Consider the following 14677-nt stretch of genomic DNA (forward strand, 5'->3'; position numbering starts at 1 on the left):
GGATCTGAGGCATCTACCAGGGAGCAATAGGTCAAAGGGTTGGCTGCAGGAGTGAGAAGAGTCCCTTATAGTGTTGATGGCTTATCTTTGGTATTGCAAGCCAGCAATTTCCTTCAGACTGGGCAGAGAGCAGCCAATAAATGATCTTCTGGGCTGTGTTACTCTCTCTGTATGTTTTTCCTGTCTGCTGGCATGCTCACAGCTTACTAATTCTTTAAGCATGTGGTGGGACAGTGTATTTAATACATTTTGTGTTTAATTAGGCTTTTAAAAAATATTTAAATTTGATAAAGTGAAAATCGTTTATCAGGTTCATACATAGTACATAGTACTTCTAAATTTGTCAATTAGAGTCTTATTTTACCTTAAAAAACTCACATAAAAAACGTGTAAATGTTAAAAAAAAACAGCAAACTAGTGCCAAAAGGTTTATTTTGTTGAAATGTAGGGAATATGGGAGGTAAAAATTATTTTAACAAACAATTTTTTGACCGATTGAATTAAAGAGCCAAGTATATTCTTTTTAAAACTCGTCTCGCCTTTTCGGAGCACCACGTACGTTTGTGGATCATTATGTCAGGAAGAAAAATGTTGTTTAGTTATTCTGAAGGGTGGATACACACACTTTAGGTGAATTATTTTTTACCATTTTCGTTCAATATACTTTCAATATACTTAAATCAAGACACACACACTCTTGGATTTATGGACTTTTCTTTTACTAATCATCTACCGACTAAGCTTTTAGAGAACATAAATCAATAGTAAAAAAATAAAACAAAGACAACTAGAAGTTGACAACTTAAACCGGAACTATTTGGATAAAAAACAACATTGGCTTGATTTTGACGTTATTGCATTTTGACAGAATTCCCCCTTTAACAACACACCATTACCGATATCTAGCAACAACGAGATGGCCCAGTCTGTATTTCTTTGGCTGTAGTGCAATGAGGAATCCTGGTAGGCCAGGTACGAGGACCGCAGTATACAGGGTGTTGAGGTAGAGGTTGACTGCTGGTGACTTGAGGCTTCTCTGAGGTCGCTGGCTTTGTTCCACCAGTTTAGCTGAGACTTGGCCAGCACTGGCCAGAATTTTGATCCAGTTCCTCTTTTTCGGATATGCTCTCCTGCCTTGCTGGCCAAAATGCAGACTGCCCTTGCGATGTGGGACATGTGTCACGGGACCGGACCAGATCGGAGGCAGGAGGCAGGAAGGATGAACTCAATCGCGTAACGACCAGTTACTTTTATTTAGAAAAATAAAAGTTGTCCAACACTCAGGGACAAAACAAAACAAAAACAGGCTTACAGGCAAACAGGAACTCAGACTAGGAATACTCACAAAACAGGCTTTTACTCAGAACGGGCAAACACAGGTTTCTTCAAGTCAAACAGAACAGATTAATGCAGAACAGAAAACGCAATGAACCAGCAACCGGCAATCCCCAAAACCCCCCTTTAAGAAGCACACACGCAAATTAGACGATCTGCTACAGCTGGTGCCCAGGGGGCGGGGCCAGCCAGTCGCCACGGCGACCATGCTGGACATGACAACGTGTGCCAGCTCTCGCTTCTGTTCTCCTGGGAGGGGCGGACCCCCTGTGGTGGAGTTGACAATCTTTGATGCGCAAAGCGAACGGCCCCTCCCCAATCAGTCAGATAAAATATCTATGTGATTAATTTAAAACACAGAGTTCACATGTCTTGACATTGTTTGATCATTTTCTGACATTGTGAAATGCAATTCTGAAATAGGTTTATAAAAGATGCCATTTATTTTGAAAAAATAATATTCTGTTTTATTCCAGTGCCTTGCAAAATATTTGCCTCCCGAAGAACTTATTGATGTATTGTCATATTTCAGGATTCAAACTTTTAGATAAAATAATTCAAATTATTTTATAAGAATCAACAACATGTGAGACACAATTGTGAAAAGAAACCAAATGTATACAACATTTTGGATTGTGCTAAAAAATGAAAAAAAAAAGTAGGTGTTGCAAAAATATTGGTTGGCTTTAACTTTGTACTTCGTACAACGTCCCTTTGCTGTGATGACAACAACAAATCTTTTTGGGTATGTCTCTAAAAATTTTGCACATATTTGCCATTTCTTCCTTACGAAACAGTTAAAGCTCCTCAATGTTTGATGGTGATCGTTTCTGCGCAGCAATGTTCAGATCTTTCCTCAAATTCTCTGTAGAATTGAAGTCTGGACTTTGGCTTGGCCATTCCAAAACCTTTATATTGTTAGTTTTAAGACATTCAATTGTAGATTATGGTTAATGTTTAGGGTCGTTGACAATGCAGGCAAGATGTCCACCTACGTATAAATGAGAAATGTGAACAACACAGCCGCGTTGTCCTAGTGGCCGGAAGGAGAACTGCAACACATGTTTATTTTATTTTCCACATTTCCCTTTTTCTTCTTTGCTTCTTTACACAAGTCGGGCGAAGTTACTGAAAAGATAAGCCTTGTTTGTCCCATTTATTTGCTATCCTTTGAATAATATATGATTTTCTCGCTAAATACAATAGCAGCCTTTTTGGTTGATGTGAAAACTGTTTTTTTTTTTTTTCTTCCACGCTTATTTGGTCCGCTTGTCACAGTTTCGGATCGACTGGCTTTTCTGAGTGGAAAGAGTGATTACTTGATTCTTCTCATTTTTCTTTACAAAGAAGCACAGTGTCAAAAGCGATTAGAAAACGATGGGGGAGAAGCGTCCCTCGGGGGTCATTGGCGAGGCAATCCATGACAAGATACTGAGCACTTGAAACAGTTGACTTTTGGGTTATCCGTTAGGAAAAACAACTGTGTAATCCGTAGTAACAAGTGTGACATTATCTACGTAGGAATAAGCAACTCTGGCATGATGCTGATTTTTGTGTTGCTGAAATCATTTTGAATATTTATCTTTTTTTCTCCCTGTTTTCAGGTCCGCTCACAAAAAAACAAGATGAATCTACAATGAACAGACCAAGAGATGAAGGTATTATATTTGCATTTTATTTTTATCTTCTTGTATGTTACTCAGGGTGACCAGTCCCGGTACACTTACGATTTCGAGTTTTGTGTCCTGAGTGTTGGGTGATTTTTTTCTCACAAAACACTGTTTTAAAAATAGTTTAATAGGATGAGCAGATTTCCCGTTTAACAAAGACGTCACCTTTTTCTTAACTTTAAAGGTAATTTCAAAGTCTTAAACAGGCACAAAGTAAAGAAATGGTCGATGGTTTTTGCAGAAAATATTAATATACAATACCTTTACATAGCACTTTGAAGGCAGACACCCTTGCACCATTTTTGTTTTTGCGTTTTTGCAACCATTTATTTTTTCAACTCAGATAATGGACAAAAAAAAAACAATAAAATACACAAAATCACAATGAAATTAGATGTGATCTTCTCAGACACAATTAGGATGGCGCAGATTGACTTAACTGTCAAGTCAAGTCCAATTTATTTGTATAGCCTTTAATCACAAAATGTCTCAAGAACTGCACAGGCCACAATTACACAATCCCCAGATCTGAAACCAACCTGCGGGCAAGGAAACTTTGAAAAGCTCAATCAAAAAACCTTGAGAAGGGGCCTCACAAGTGGGGATCCCTCTTCCAGGATAACCAGGCTGCAATTGATTTTGCATTGGGTAACAATACACACGACATAGTGATTAAAAAACCATAGGTACATTTGAAATTGTCCAAAAGATCCATGACAGCAACCATGCCTCAAGCCCGGTTAAACTGTCCAAAAAGCCCATGACAGCAATGACGCATCTTCCCATCTCTGCTGGCTGGTCGATGCAGACTTTGACATACTTTAGATCCAGGCGCTGGTCCGATGATTCATCTCGATGCGTCCTTCTTCATTTCACCACCAGCCAGGCAGCCGGAATGGAGAGGAAAAGAGAATTAGATGGGCATTAATCATAAACCACAGAATTGAAGCATGTCAAGATTCAAAAACTTCCAGTGAGGTTGCAGATCTTATCACCAGAGGCAGAGCATTGCACAGCACCGGGGCCCAGATAGAGAACGCTCTTGAACCTGCAGATTTCTTCTTGGCTCTGGGAGTCACAAGTAGACCAGCATTACACGAGCAGAGGCTCCACGCAGGAACAAAGGGGGAAATCCAGTGCAGGACAGCTAATATAGGGGTGATATGGTCAAACTTTCTTCTCTTTTTCAAAAGTATTGCTGCCACATTTTGAACTAGCTGCAAACTTTTGATGCTAGACATCGGGAGACCAGAGAATATTGTAGACGGGTGAGGTAACAGGAGAAATAACAGTAGAAAAGATTGTAATTTCTTCTTCCTCATGACCTACCAAGGGAGAATCAGAGGTTAGAAGAACATAAGAGGATGTTACAGAAGAAACTAGATCATGGTGTGTGGTGCAGACAACTGAACACTCTAAACTACAAAAACTGTGAATTGCATGAATCTAGCATAGCACTAGTTAGCTCTAGCTTTACAGACTCCACACCTATGGCTTCAGTCTCACTAATTTATATTTCTAGAAAGAGTGAGAGCGGTTTCCCAGTTAGGGTGAAGGCTGTCCCTCCTCAGCAGGTCAGGTCGGCACTAGAAAGAAGGCCACTTATCCACAGACCAGTTGAGCCAGACTAGTCTGCTTAACCTCTCATCATTGCCTATCACAGGTAAGGGGCTAGCATACATGTCAACCTCCACGGCTCCATGCCCGTACAAACTGTCGTATTTTTCCGTACAAAATACAAAATAATCATACACTATATATATTTTTTTTTCCGGAATGATGCATGATGGAAAATCCCCAGGCGGTAGACGCATGCTTTTGACAAATTTACGTTTTCCCGTACAGATTTCCTTGTACGTCGTACTCGTTTTAAAATGCATTAAAAACGTACTTTGTACGGCAAAACCGTACAGGTTGACAGGTATGGGCTAGAGAAAATGACTTGATGTTTACTCCTCTCTCTGGCAAGATTACAAGTCCCAGCTATATTTTTTTTAAATCTTAGATTGCCTGATCCTAGTAACATTGGAGCCGACATAAATGACTATATCGGTGTAGCTAGCCGGATCCTGGCACCTAGGTTTGCATGTCAGCTCCCTCAGCTCCTCGGTGCTCTGGCCCCAGAAATACACATAACCAGGGTTGGAGTGCTGTTTTATGTTACGGGTGATGGAGTCACCTATAACTACGGTGCTGGAGCCAGTAGACAGGGGCGAAGCAGGACTAACTAGGGCGTTAAACTTGACATGCGTCTCGATTGGCTCAGAGCAGTGAGCAGGCCGTTTAAGACAAATGCTACCCAGACTAGCAGGTTCGCTACTGCCCACGCTGGCAGTGGTGTCTGCGGTACCTAACATTTCCTATTAAACTTGTGTAGCTCACGGACACGTCCCTTTAAAAGGGCTACCTGGGTACAGTAGCGAGAACAACCCTCAAATCAACCCATGCTTACTTGGTAACAGTCAGAAGCTGAGCAACATCTTAGCAGCTGGGGACAAGGGGATGAGTTGCTCCTTTACCGGCGCCCGGCAGCGATATGACGATACACAATTGTGTCGGCACTTACCTGACGTCAGTCATCCAAGATACTTACCAGATATTTTTCAAACTGTTTAAGATGGAAAAATCTCAATCCAGAATTGTTGTAGAGCAGGTATGTAAATTGATCTGGTAGTCATGGAGTAGCACAAAACTGACGCCAAGTCGATTACCCGGAAGCTGAAGTGATTGTCAGGGTTAAATAGTACCAGAAAGTAGAGATCAGGCATGTGGGGAGCATGAGGACACCACACAGCCGTAAGGCATTGGGTGGCTTTTCCTGCACCCTTGTGTTTATTGTGTCATGCGCAAATAAACCGATTCCCGAATTTCAGTGTCGTATTTTATAGTTCTAAATCTGGCTTATATGTGACTTTTATGGTAGTTATGCTTAGTCAAAAGTCCCTTTCCCCTGTAAAGTAATCCCTCTTTTCGAACTGCTGTTGCGTTCAAAAAAGTAAAAACCTGTGAAGTAGAGGTATGAATTAATTAATTAATAATTTAAATTCTTTTTTTATTTATCAATTTATTAAATATTGTATTATACATTGAAATCAAAGAATAAACCTGTCAAGACTTGCGTTGCGTTTCTCACAAGCTTTATTGGAAAAAGGAGAAAGGATTGCGCCCACTATTCGATGATTGCTGGACGTGGGAGGCAGGACGCTCTGAACGCGGAAGTGAGACTTCCCTGGCGAGCGATGGCAGTGTCCGGAAGGGAAAAACGTTTGCACAAAAGGCCCTAATTGATTTCAGGACCCTACCTTTTTACTTTACATGCTACTTTGTTACCATTATTTTGATGTTACGGCAACTCAATACGGTGAGTCATATTATTGTTGTCACTGTATTGTTTTGTACTAAAAAAATGAACATTTCATAAAATAATATGAATCTATAATAATACAATCTATAATAAACAATAATATGTTCTATAAAGATAAATAAAGTAAAGTTGAACTTACTTTTGGAAGATGGGCTTCCAAAGATCATCCTCCGTGAGAGAGAGTGGCTGAATAAAAAGCGATCAAACGATTTTCTCAACCGCATCGAACTTTCTTATTCCACTTTCATTCCAAAAGAAACGGTTCGCCTCTTCTGTACACTTTACACCAACCATATTGAATGGATGCACGAGATATAAAACAATAAAAATGTCAAAGTTCTTAGCGCACTGGAGATACAGTACAGAATGTTTACACACAAACTATGAAGATTTCTTCTTCGGGGTGGATGCCGGCTGACCTCTCATAGCGCCACCACACGACAGTAGCGGCCGAAAGAAGCACTAGAGTAATGTCCTGTACTCGGAAAAGGGTGCACACAAAACAAATTCTAACTTACATCAATGTCCGGATATTTTTCGACATCCCGAAATTTTTTTCCGTATCGACTGTTTTTTGTAGATCGAATGGTCGTAAGTAGGGGAGCGTCTGTATACAACTAGAGATTATTGTATCCAAAATCAGGGGGTGGTATTATAGTGCACTGTTTACCCTATCAACTGTTACAATTGATCAAGCTAAGCATTGCCTATTTTTGAATTGTTTTTGCACTTTTCTATTATCATTCCCTAACATTGCAAACTAATTCCGTCTGACATTTACTTCCAACAGAAGCCATTACTAGCTTGATGATGCCGCCAAATCTGCGCAAGCATCTGCTCCCATTACTGAGCTCCGACATATTGTACACGACAAAGCGTTATGCACACATGACGTTCTTTACATTTTACATTTGTGCATCTGCGCTAGCATCGTGCGCCTCAGCGCGTTTGCCCTCATTTGTTCCAATGGGTGTATTTGCACCATAAAGGAAGGGAAAGATCAATGCAGGAGAAGGGGGAAAAAAAGGAAAAAAAGGACAGGAAAAACACCATGAGCACAATGCCGGGGCAATGGAAGGGAAAGAGAGGGAAAAAACTCAGTTATAACGATGAGGTGATATTTGTAGCGCTTCGGACATGATAGAGATGTCAAGGAAGGGGAGGAAAGTTCGACAAGCACCAGGGTGGTGTAGCTTGACATTTATGTCAACACATCAGATGGATAAGAAGGAGTTGTGAAGGCCACAAGTCTTCATTTAACCACTGCATTTTCGGGGCTTAAAGGCGCACCTATAACCCCAATTTGCCCAGGAAATATAAAGTGCACCATCTAATCCCCATATACTGCATAATTTGGTGGATGACATTTGAGATGCATACAGTAATTATACTGTTGGTATGTGTGTCCCTATACAAGGTTTTACAGCAATACCATATTTTAGCAATAGAAAGATAAACATTGTTGACCTTAATTGCAAGACATTGTATAGATGGGAATCAAATCCGAGTAGGGGCTGTAAGAGTGCTGACACTTTAGCACTGAACCACCAGTGGAACAAATGACATGTGAAAAAAGCACTCTATTTTTACTCCCGGTGCCAGGAATACTGATTTTCACAGTAGATTCTGGTAGATTCAACCAGTGTTTCAAAAGTGGGTCGCGGGACATTGCCTTGGAAAAACAATGTAAAAGAGAATAAAAAAACAACAGTAGATGGCAATAAAGCCCTTCTCAATCTCTTGTTCCTGTATGGTGAATTGATATGTTTAAGAGGGACCACATCACATTTGATTGTGTTTTTGTTGGTTTTATTTCCTTGTTCTGGCCATATAAACAGGTCCCAAGAAAGTCAGTGGTAAGGGGAAGAAAAGGGGAAACAGAGACAGAGTCAAAGAGGGAAATGATTCTGAAAAGTGAAAATGGTGTATGAGTCAATTTAAACACTGCTGGATGGTACAGTCAGAATCAGACTCACCTTTTTTAACATTGTATTGCTACGGCAAAATTATGGTTGCACTCCAGTTGGGCAAATTCACACTGTAAAGATTAATGAATAGAAAAATATAAAGTATTGACCTCTAATTTAGAGTATTCACATCTAAAATAAAAACGGGTTATTGCACTTAGAAGCAGGATATTGCACCTATAACTGTAACAAGTTGACACGACAACTAAAATACCTTCCATTTGCACAATAATTTGGAAATGCAAATCAGGCAATTAATACAATTTATAAACACGTAACTTCATGCATATAAGATACTGTATTTTCACGACCACACGGCGCACATAAAGGTTTCGGATTTTCTTCAGTGCGGCGCACCCTATCGAGCAGTTTACCCTGTGTTTCATATTAAGTGTCAGTCAGAGACCAGCTAGGTGGTCCTAGGGTTGGTTGCCCGCCCCACAGACTGAGAGGTCACAGGTTGGAGCCTTGGCTGAATTAAGACTACTTTGGGTGAAATCTGATTTTTTTTTGTGGAATTGTTTACATAACCAACTAAATACGACATGTATGAGATCTCCTGTGACTTTTATGCCTTCTGGACACGACAAGTTTGCTAATGCCGAAGCGTTTCTAGCAATTTGAAAGTTATTGTTATCATCTTGGTGCTTTCGTTTCATGAAACTGTGTCAATTTTCCACTGGACCAGGAAACATACAGCGGATTATAATGAAAAGAATAGAATGTCGACGCTTGGGTGGGACTGTTGTTAGAGCTTTTAGAGAGTGACTCTGAATGCGACTCTGAAAACGAAGAAAGCGAATCTTTTATTGGCGATGAAGCAAAGCAGTTCTGGTCAAAAACAGAGGACGACGATTTTGACGTTCATCTTATGAACGACCGGTAAAACGTGAGAGCCAAACTGTTTTGGACCGGCTGTTTGTTTTTGTAATTTTGTTTTATCCGTGTGTTTTACTATGCAATCAGTATTTTAAAAAAGCACAACGAAACACAGTTTTGCTTCCGTTGTATTTTAAACAGGGAGGCAGGCAGCTAAGTAGTTAGTGCAGCCGAGGCACAGCTCTGAGGTTTTGGGTTCAAATTAAGCTACCAGCCTTCCTGTGTGTGGTTTGCATATTCTCCTCATGTGTGAGTGAATTTCCTGGGGCAATCCGGTTTCCTCCCACATTCCAAAAACATGTATGTTAGGTTAATTGGCCTGTCCAAATACTCACTAGGGGTAAATGAGCGAGCAAAATGGTTATACGTCTTTGTGCTCCGTGACTGACTGGCAACCAGTTCAGGGCGTCCCCTGCCCTCTGCCTGAAGATAAATGGGAAGTGGCTCCACCCCTCCAAACCCTACTGAGGAGACGCGGTGCAGATAATGGATGGATGGATGTATTTTAAATACATACACCTGTATGCTATTCTGTGTTGTAACACAGTCGCAAGCAAAAGGCTCTTGCGCCCTACTGTGGGGTGCACCCTGTGTTTGTGTCAAATACAGAAATAGAACACGCTACCAGAATTGTGCCTTTTCTCACAGTGTGCCCTATGGTCGTGGAAATACTGTACTTTTTCTACAACAACTGTCAAGCCGAGCGTGTGCTCTGCCCAGACCATCTCAGCGCATAAGAAAAGCTATCCTGCGTATAAAAGTCAGATTTTGATTTTGGAGTAGTTACGTTTTTACAAAAATATATTATTGTATTATTTTTCATCACTAAGGCATTAAAATACAGAGAAACAAGTATGGTTTACTTTAATTATCAAATACACAGTTAGATTACGTAGATTTGTGACCTTTCTTACCTACGTGACTTCGTCAATGTTGCCGCACTAGTCTTTCTAGAGACATGGCTCATTCGGCTTGGCTCACCAAAAATAGCTTGCTCTTTTGGCACGGCTTTTTCGATTGTTTTTGGTGATTGCATCCATATATTACCAATTATTCTGTAACATCACACACAAAATGACTTAAGAAGGAGTAAGAATAAAGCAAAAGCAAAAAATAAAAATAAAATAAAAGAATTGGACAAAAATTAAAAAGAAAATTTAAAAAAGGGTAAAAAGCAGGAAAAAAAGCTAAAAGAGGAAAAATGGAGAGAAAAAAGCAGGGGAAAAGCAAGGCAAAAGAGAAAAAAAAGTAAAAAGGAAGTGAAAAAGAAAAAAAGGAAAAGTTTAGGGTAGTGCTTTGATCGCTCTTGTGTGAGATTAAAATCATTTCGAAATTATTTAAATGTAACAGTCAATCTTTTTGCCAACATTGTACTTCCACAAAAAAACTGTCATTAAATGCAGTTCTGTATTTTGCAACCAACTAAATACATCCACAAAATGTGGGTATTATGTAACGAAAGATACTTATATTACATTAGCCAAGTCATTAAAATATGAAAAACTAACTTGTGTTGCGAGAAAGCCATTTGATAATAATTTGGTTGCCACTCGCCGGACTGATGTTGTTCACCTTTATTCCAAAAGATTCTCAAAGACTTAATGTGACTGCTCAGACCAGTGAAAGCTCAGAGGGAACATTGGACAAGAACATCCAAAGTAAAAACTATACACAACTGGGAATTGCACTTTAATCAGGACATTGCTATGTGTACCCAGACACTTCCAAAAGTCTAGCCCGAGGAATGAGAAGTTAAATGGTATATTTTGGTCATTTTGAATCTCAGTAGTTTGTATTCATGCTTGTGCTTTTGAGCACCCATTTTTGTTTGCACTACGTCAAACAGTATCCATCCAATATCTGCACCGCTTATCCTCAGTAGGGTTGCGGGGGTGCTGGAGCCCATCCCAGCTATCTTAGGGCAGTGGGCAGGGGGCACCCTGAACTGGTTGCCAGCCAATCACAGGGCAAACAGAGAAAGACAACTCACTTGCCCATTCACACCTAGGGACAATTTGGACCAACCAATTAACCTGACATACATGTTTTTGGAGTATGGAGGAAACCCACGCAGGCACGGGCAGAACATGCAAACTCCACACGGGGTAGCTGGGCTTGAACCCTAAACCTCTGCACCGTGGGGCTGCGTGCTAACTACCCAGCCGCCATGCCAGCCATCAAATAGTAGTAGTAAGATAATCCACACTGTCCCTTAAATTATCAGTGTTCTCGTTTGCCCGCGTCCCTGCGTCCTAGACGCATCATTTTTGCTGGGGACGCATAGTGTCAAATCAACGTGTGTCCCCGGGACGCAACTTTTTTGACACAAAATTGTTATTATTACCCGATTACTCTTGTTTTAACAAAGATTTACCGCACTCCAAACTTTTCGACAGGAAGATCTGCCATTGTTGTTTTGGTCTCACGGTTCGAGTTTTTGTCTGCACGCCGATCTCGGCAAACGAGATCTCGTTGCTTAGAAATTACGTCATTTTTTTGGTGGTTGTAGTCGAGGGAAGGTGAAAATCAACACATAATTGGTAACTTCTTCAGTGTCAGTAATAAGTCGAAACATAATGCAGAAAGTGATAACATTGGCAATAATTCGAAAACAATAGAAATAAACAATAGAAGGACTTTTCTGCCAAAATGGACTAAATTATATCCCTGGTTATGCTATGAGGAGGATGCTTGAGGCACATCTTAGAACACTGAATATAACATATATTATTTTCTTGAAGCTAATGCTTAAGTGTGTGATTTTACTTTTGTATTTTACGCCCTCAACTTTATGGTGTCATTGATGATAGCTTAGTTTGCATTGTCATAAATTATTTACAACTATTTTGCTACATTTTAAACACTGTGGGATTTTTTTCCCGTGGCAGCACTTAGGAAAACGGCGAGCTGCTCTTTTCTACTGTGCTGAATACAAAAAAATCACAGTGATGTCTGGAAAGATTTATAAACCCTCTTACAGGAGGAATTAGTCGATGTTTTCGCTTACACTATCCATATAACACTCAACAGGAGCATGAGGGGAGCTTTAACAGTACTTCATGGAACATTTACAATGTACCCACGATATTTCAACCTTACCACCTTTAAATCAAGTCTTAAATCGACCTATGGCTAAGCCCTGTCCCCTTTCCTCGTTTAGACAAACAATCAACATTCTGTGAAGAGCATAATAGTAATTATCCCATGAGGAGATATTTAACAGGAGGCAATTCATGCTTTTGGGGCCCAGAAAGTCTGCGTATCATCTTAGAGTCGCCGAAAGGGCCTGAACTATGCTTTGGAGGGTTATATTAATGATTTAAATGTTAAGATAGCCAATAAAAAGCTTCAGATAGTTTAAGGCTGAGCTTCATATTTTCCCAGGACAAGCCTACAATTTGTAGGCTACCAGGAGTGCATCTCAGTTAGTTAAGTGCAACAGCGTTTACGTTGAATTATTCAAAATAGCGTCGCCAATATTTCTTAACTTTGTTATTTAAGTTAGAAAGCTAAGCTCCAAAAGTTCACGTATAGACTAGGTTGACACTGCAGAGCTTAATCTCGAATTCCGATTTTTGGGTGGAACCCGATCTTGCCTAAACCCCTTTGAACAACAGTTAACAATCACGCATGATTACCAACGTACAAAAACTAGCATATAACAGGCCACTGAACTCCTAGGAAAGAAACATGATGTTTAACACAGCCAAGAGCTAACGTTAGTTAGCGTCAGCTTAACGTTAGAGATGCTAACGTAATAAAAAACTTTAAATACAAACTGACACTATGTTGCCTCAGATACTGTGCTAACTTACCTTAGAACAGATGCAGACGTCCTTTTTAACCTTGTCCACTTCGAGTTGATGTTTGACCCATCACTCTATCCAAGCAGACACTCAATTTAAATGGGGCTAAATCCCTCCATTATCTGCACAGCTTATCCTCAGTAGGGTCACGGGGGTGCTGGAGCCCATCCCAGCTATCTTCGGGCAGTGGGCAGGGGACACCCTGAACCGGTTGCCAGCCAGTCGCAGGGCACACAGGGACAGACAATTCGCTCGCTCATTCACGCCTAGGGACAATTTGGACCAACCAATTAACCTGACATGCAGGTTTTTGGAATGTGGGAGGAAACTGGAGTGCACGGAGGAAACCCACGCAAGCACGGGAAGAACATGCCAACTACACACAGGAGGTTTGATCTCATGACCTCAGAACTGTGCCGCTCACGCGCTAACCATTGCCGTGCTGCTGTGGCTAAATCAGGTAAAAAAAGTAACCCTCATTGCCCAGCCTCTCAGGATACCTTGTGTCGGATTTGCATGTACACCATGAACATCGTTAGGCCTTTTTAAAGTTTAAAATGTAAGGAAAAACACAAAAAAACAAATGAAACCTGAAAAACTGCAATGCAATTGAATAGACATAGCAGCAGAGCTTCTTGGCTGAGTGTATGGAGTCTGCTATGTGCACTGTGATTGGCTCATCGCGTTTAAGGGCAGGGCTAAGCAATAGATCAATTTATACATCCAAATTAACCAGCATTGGAAGTTATCTAGAAAAAACGCGAAACTTCTTATATTGTATTATCGGTGTCAATATCAGGTTGCCGAAATTTCCTTTAATCCTCGGGGAACAATAACAAGCAAATGCAATTTGGTCCCGCACTGCGGTAAACACCAATGACAACAACAAAAAAAGACACGTCTGTGTTGGAATCTGGCATTATTCACAACAGTATGGTTGCCCTTGATGCTCTCATGGAGAAATATAGAGCTCACATTTTAGGAAATGCAGGCCACTTTTACATTTTCTTTCGGCGCAGTAGTAAATATGTGCTCCCCTTTGTAATCACCATTTTGAATTAGCGACATTTGTTGTTGTAATGTTGCCAGCAAGGTTTGTCTAATGACATCCTGTATCCAACCAGAGCTTTGCTAGCCTTAATTTTAAAGGTTAATTACAATAATAAGTAACATTGAAAACATACACACACCCCTCCAACATGGCGGCAATTATTTGAGTTCTGGTGGCCATAGTTAAGGTGATCGTAACTACCCACATGTGCAAACATGGGAGTAAGTGTCAGGATCCACAAAATGTTGCAGCGCAACCTGAGATTGAGGTAGCGGCAGTGGTGCAGACGGCCCGAGCGAAGACGTGAGTGGAATCCGTTACCAAGGCAACAAGCATCCAGCGACTGCATCGGAATGGCTGGCGCAGTTCTATTAGCGAGAAGCTGTTTCCATAGCGACCCGGCATCGCAGCTGCCGATGCAAGCATTGTGCATGTGTGTGTCTTTGTGCGTGCGTCAATGTGAGTGTTCATTAGCGCATCCCGCTGCGTAAGACCGGCGTTTTTAGCATCTCATGTTTTTTTGCATTCTCGCTATGACATGTTTTTATTCTGGTTTACAGGAACACCCCATTACCCATCCGATCCCCCCCCCACCCCCTGCCATT

At 40.8% G+C, this 14677-nt stretch overlaps 1 protein-coding gene across 6 annotated transcripts in view; it reads left to right on the forward strand.

The window, feature by feature from the left end:
• LOC148349485 (neuroligin-2-like) overlaps positions 1–14677 on the forward strand; it is a 130987-nt gene that overhangs the window by 68820 nt on the left and 47490 nt on the right. For all 6 annotated transcript variants that reach the window (XR_015847398.1, XM_088321542.1, XM_088321544.1 and 3 more), the window contains exon 3: positions 2940–2993. Coding sequence is in view for 5 of the 6 variants with exons in the window: in XM_088321542.1 (XP_088177668.1) it covers positions 2940–2993 (54 nt within the window). In the remaining variant the exon portion in view is untranslated. The remainder of the gene's footprint in view (positions 1–2939; positions 2994–14677) is intronic.

This window comes from Urocampus carinirostris, chromosome 17, assembly GCF_059441175.1.
Source record: "Urocampus carinirostris isolate Australia breed hairy pipefish chromosome 17, RoL_Ucar_1.0, whole genome shotgun sequence".
NCBI classification, from domain to species: domain Eukaryota; kingdom Metazoa; phylum Chordata; class Actinopteri; order Syngnathiformes; family Syngnathidae; genus Urocampus; species Urocampus carinirostris.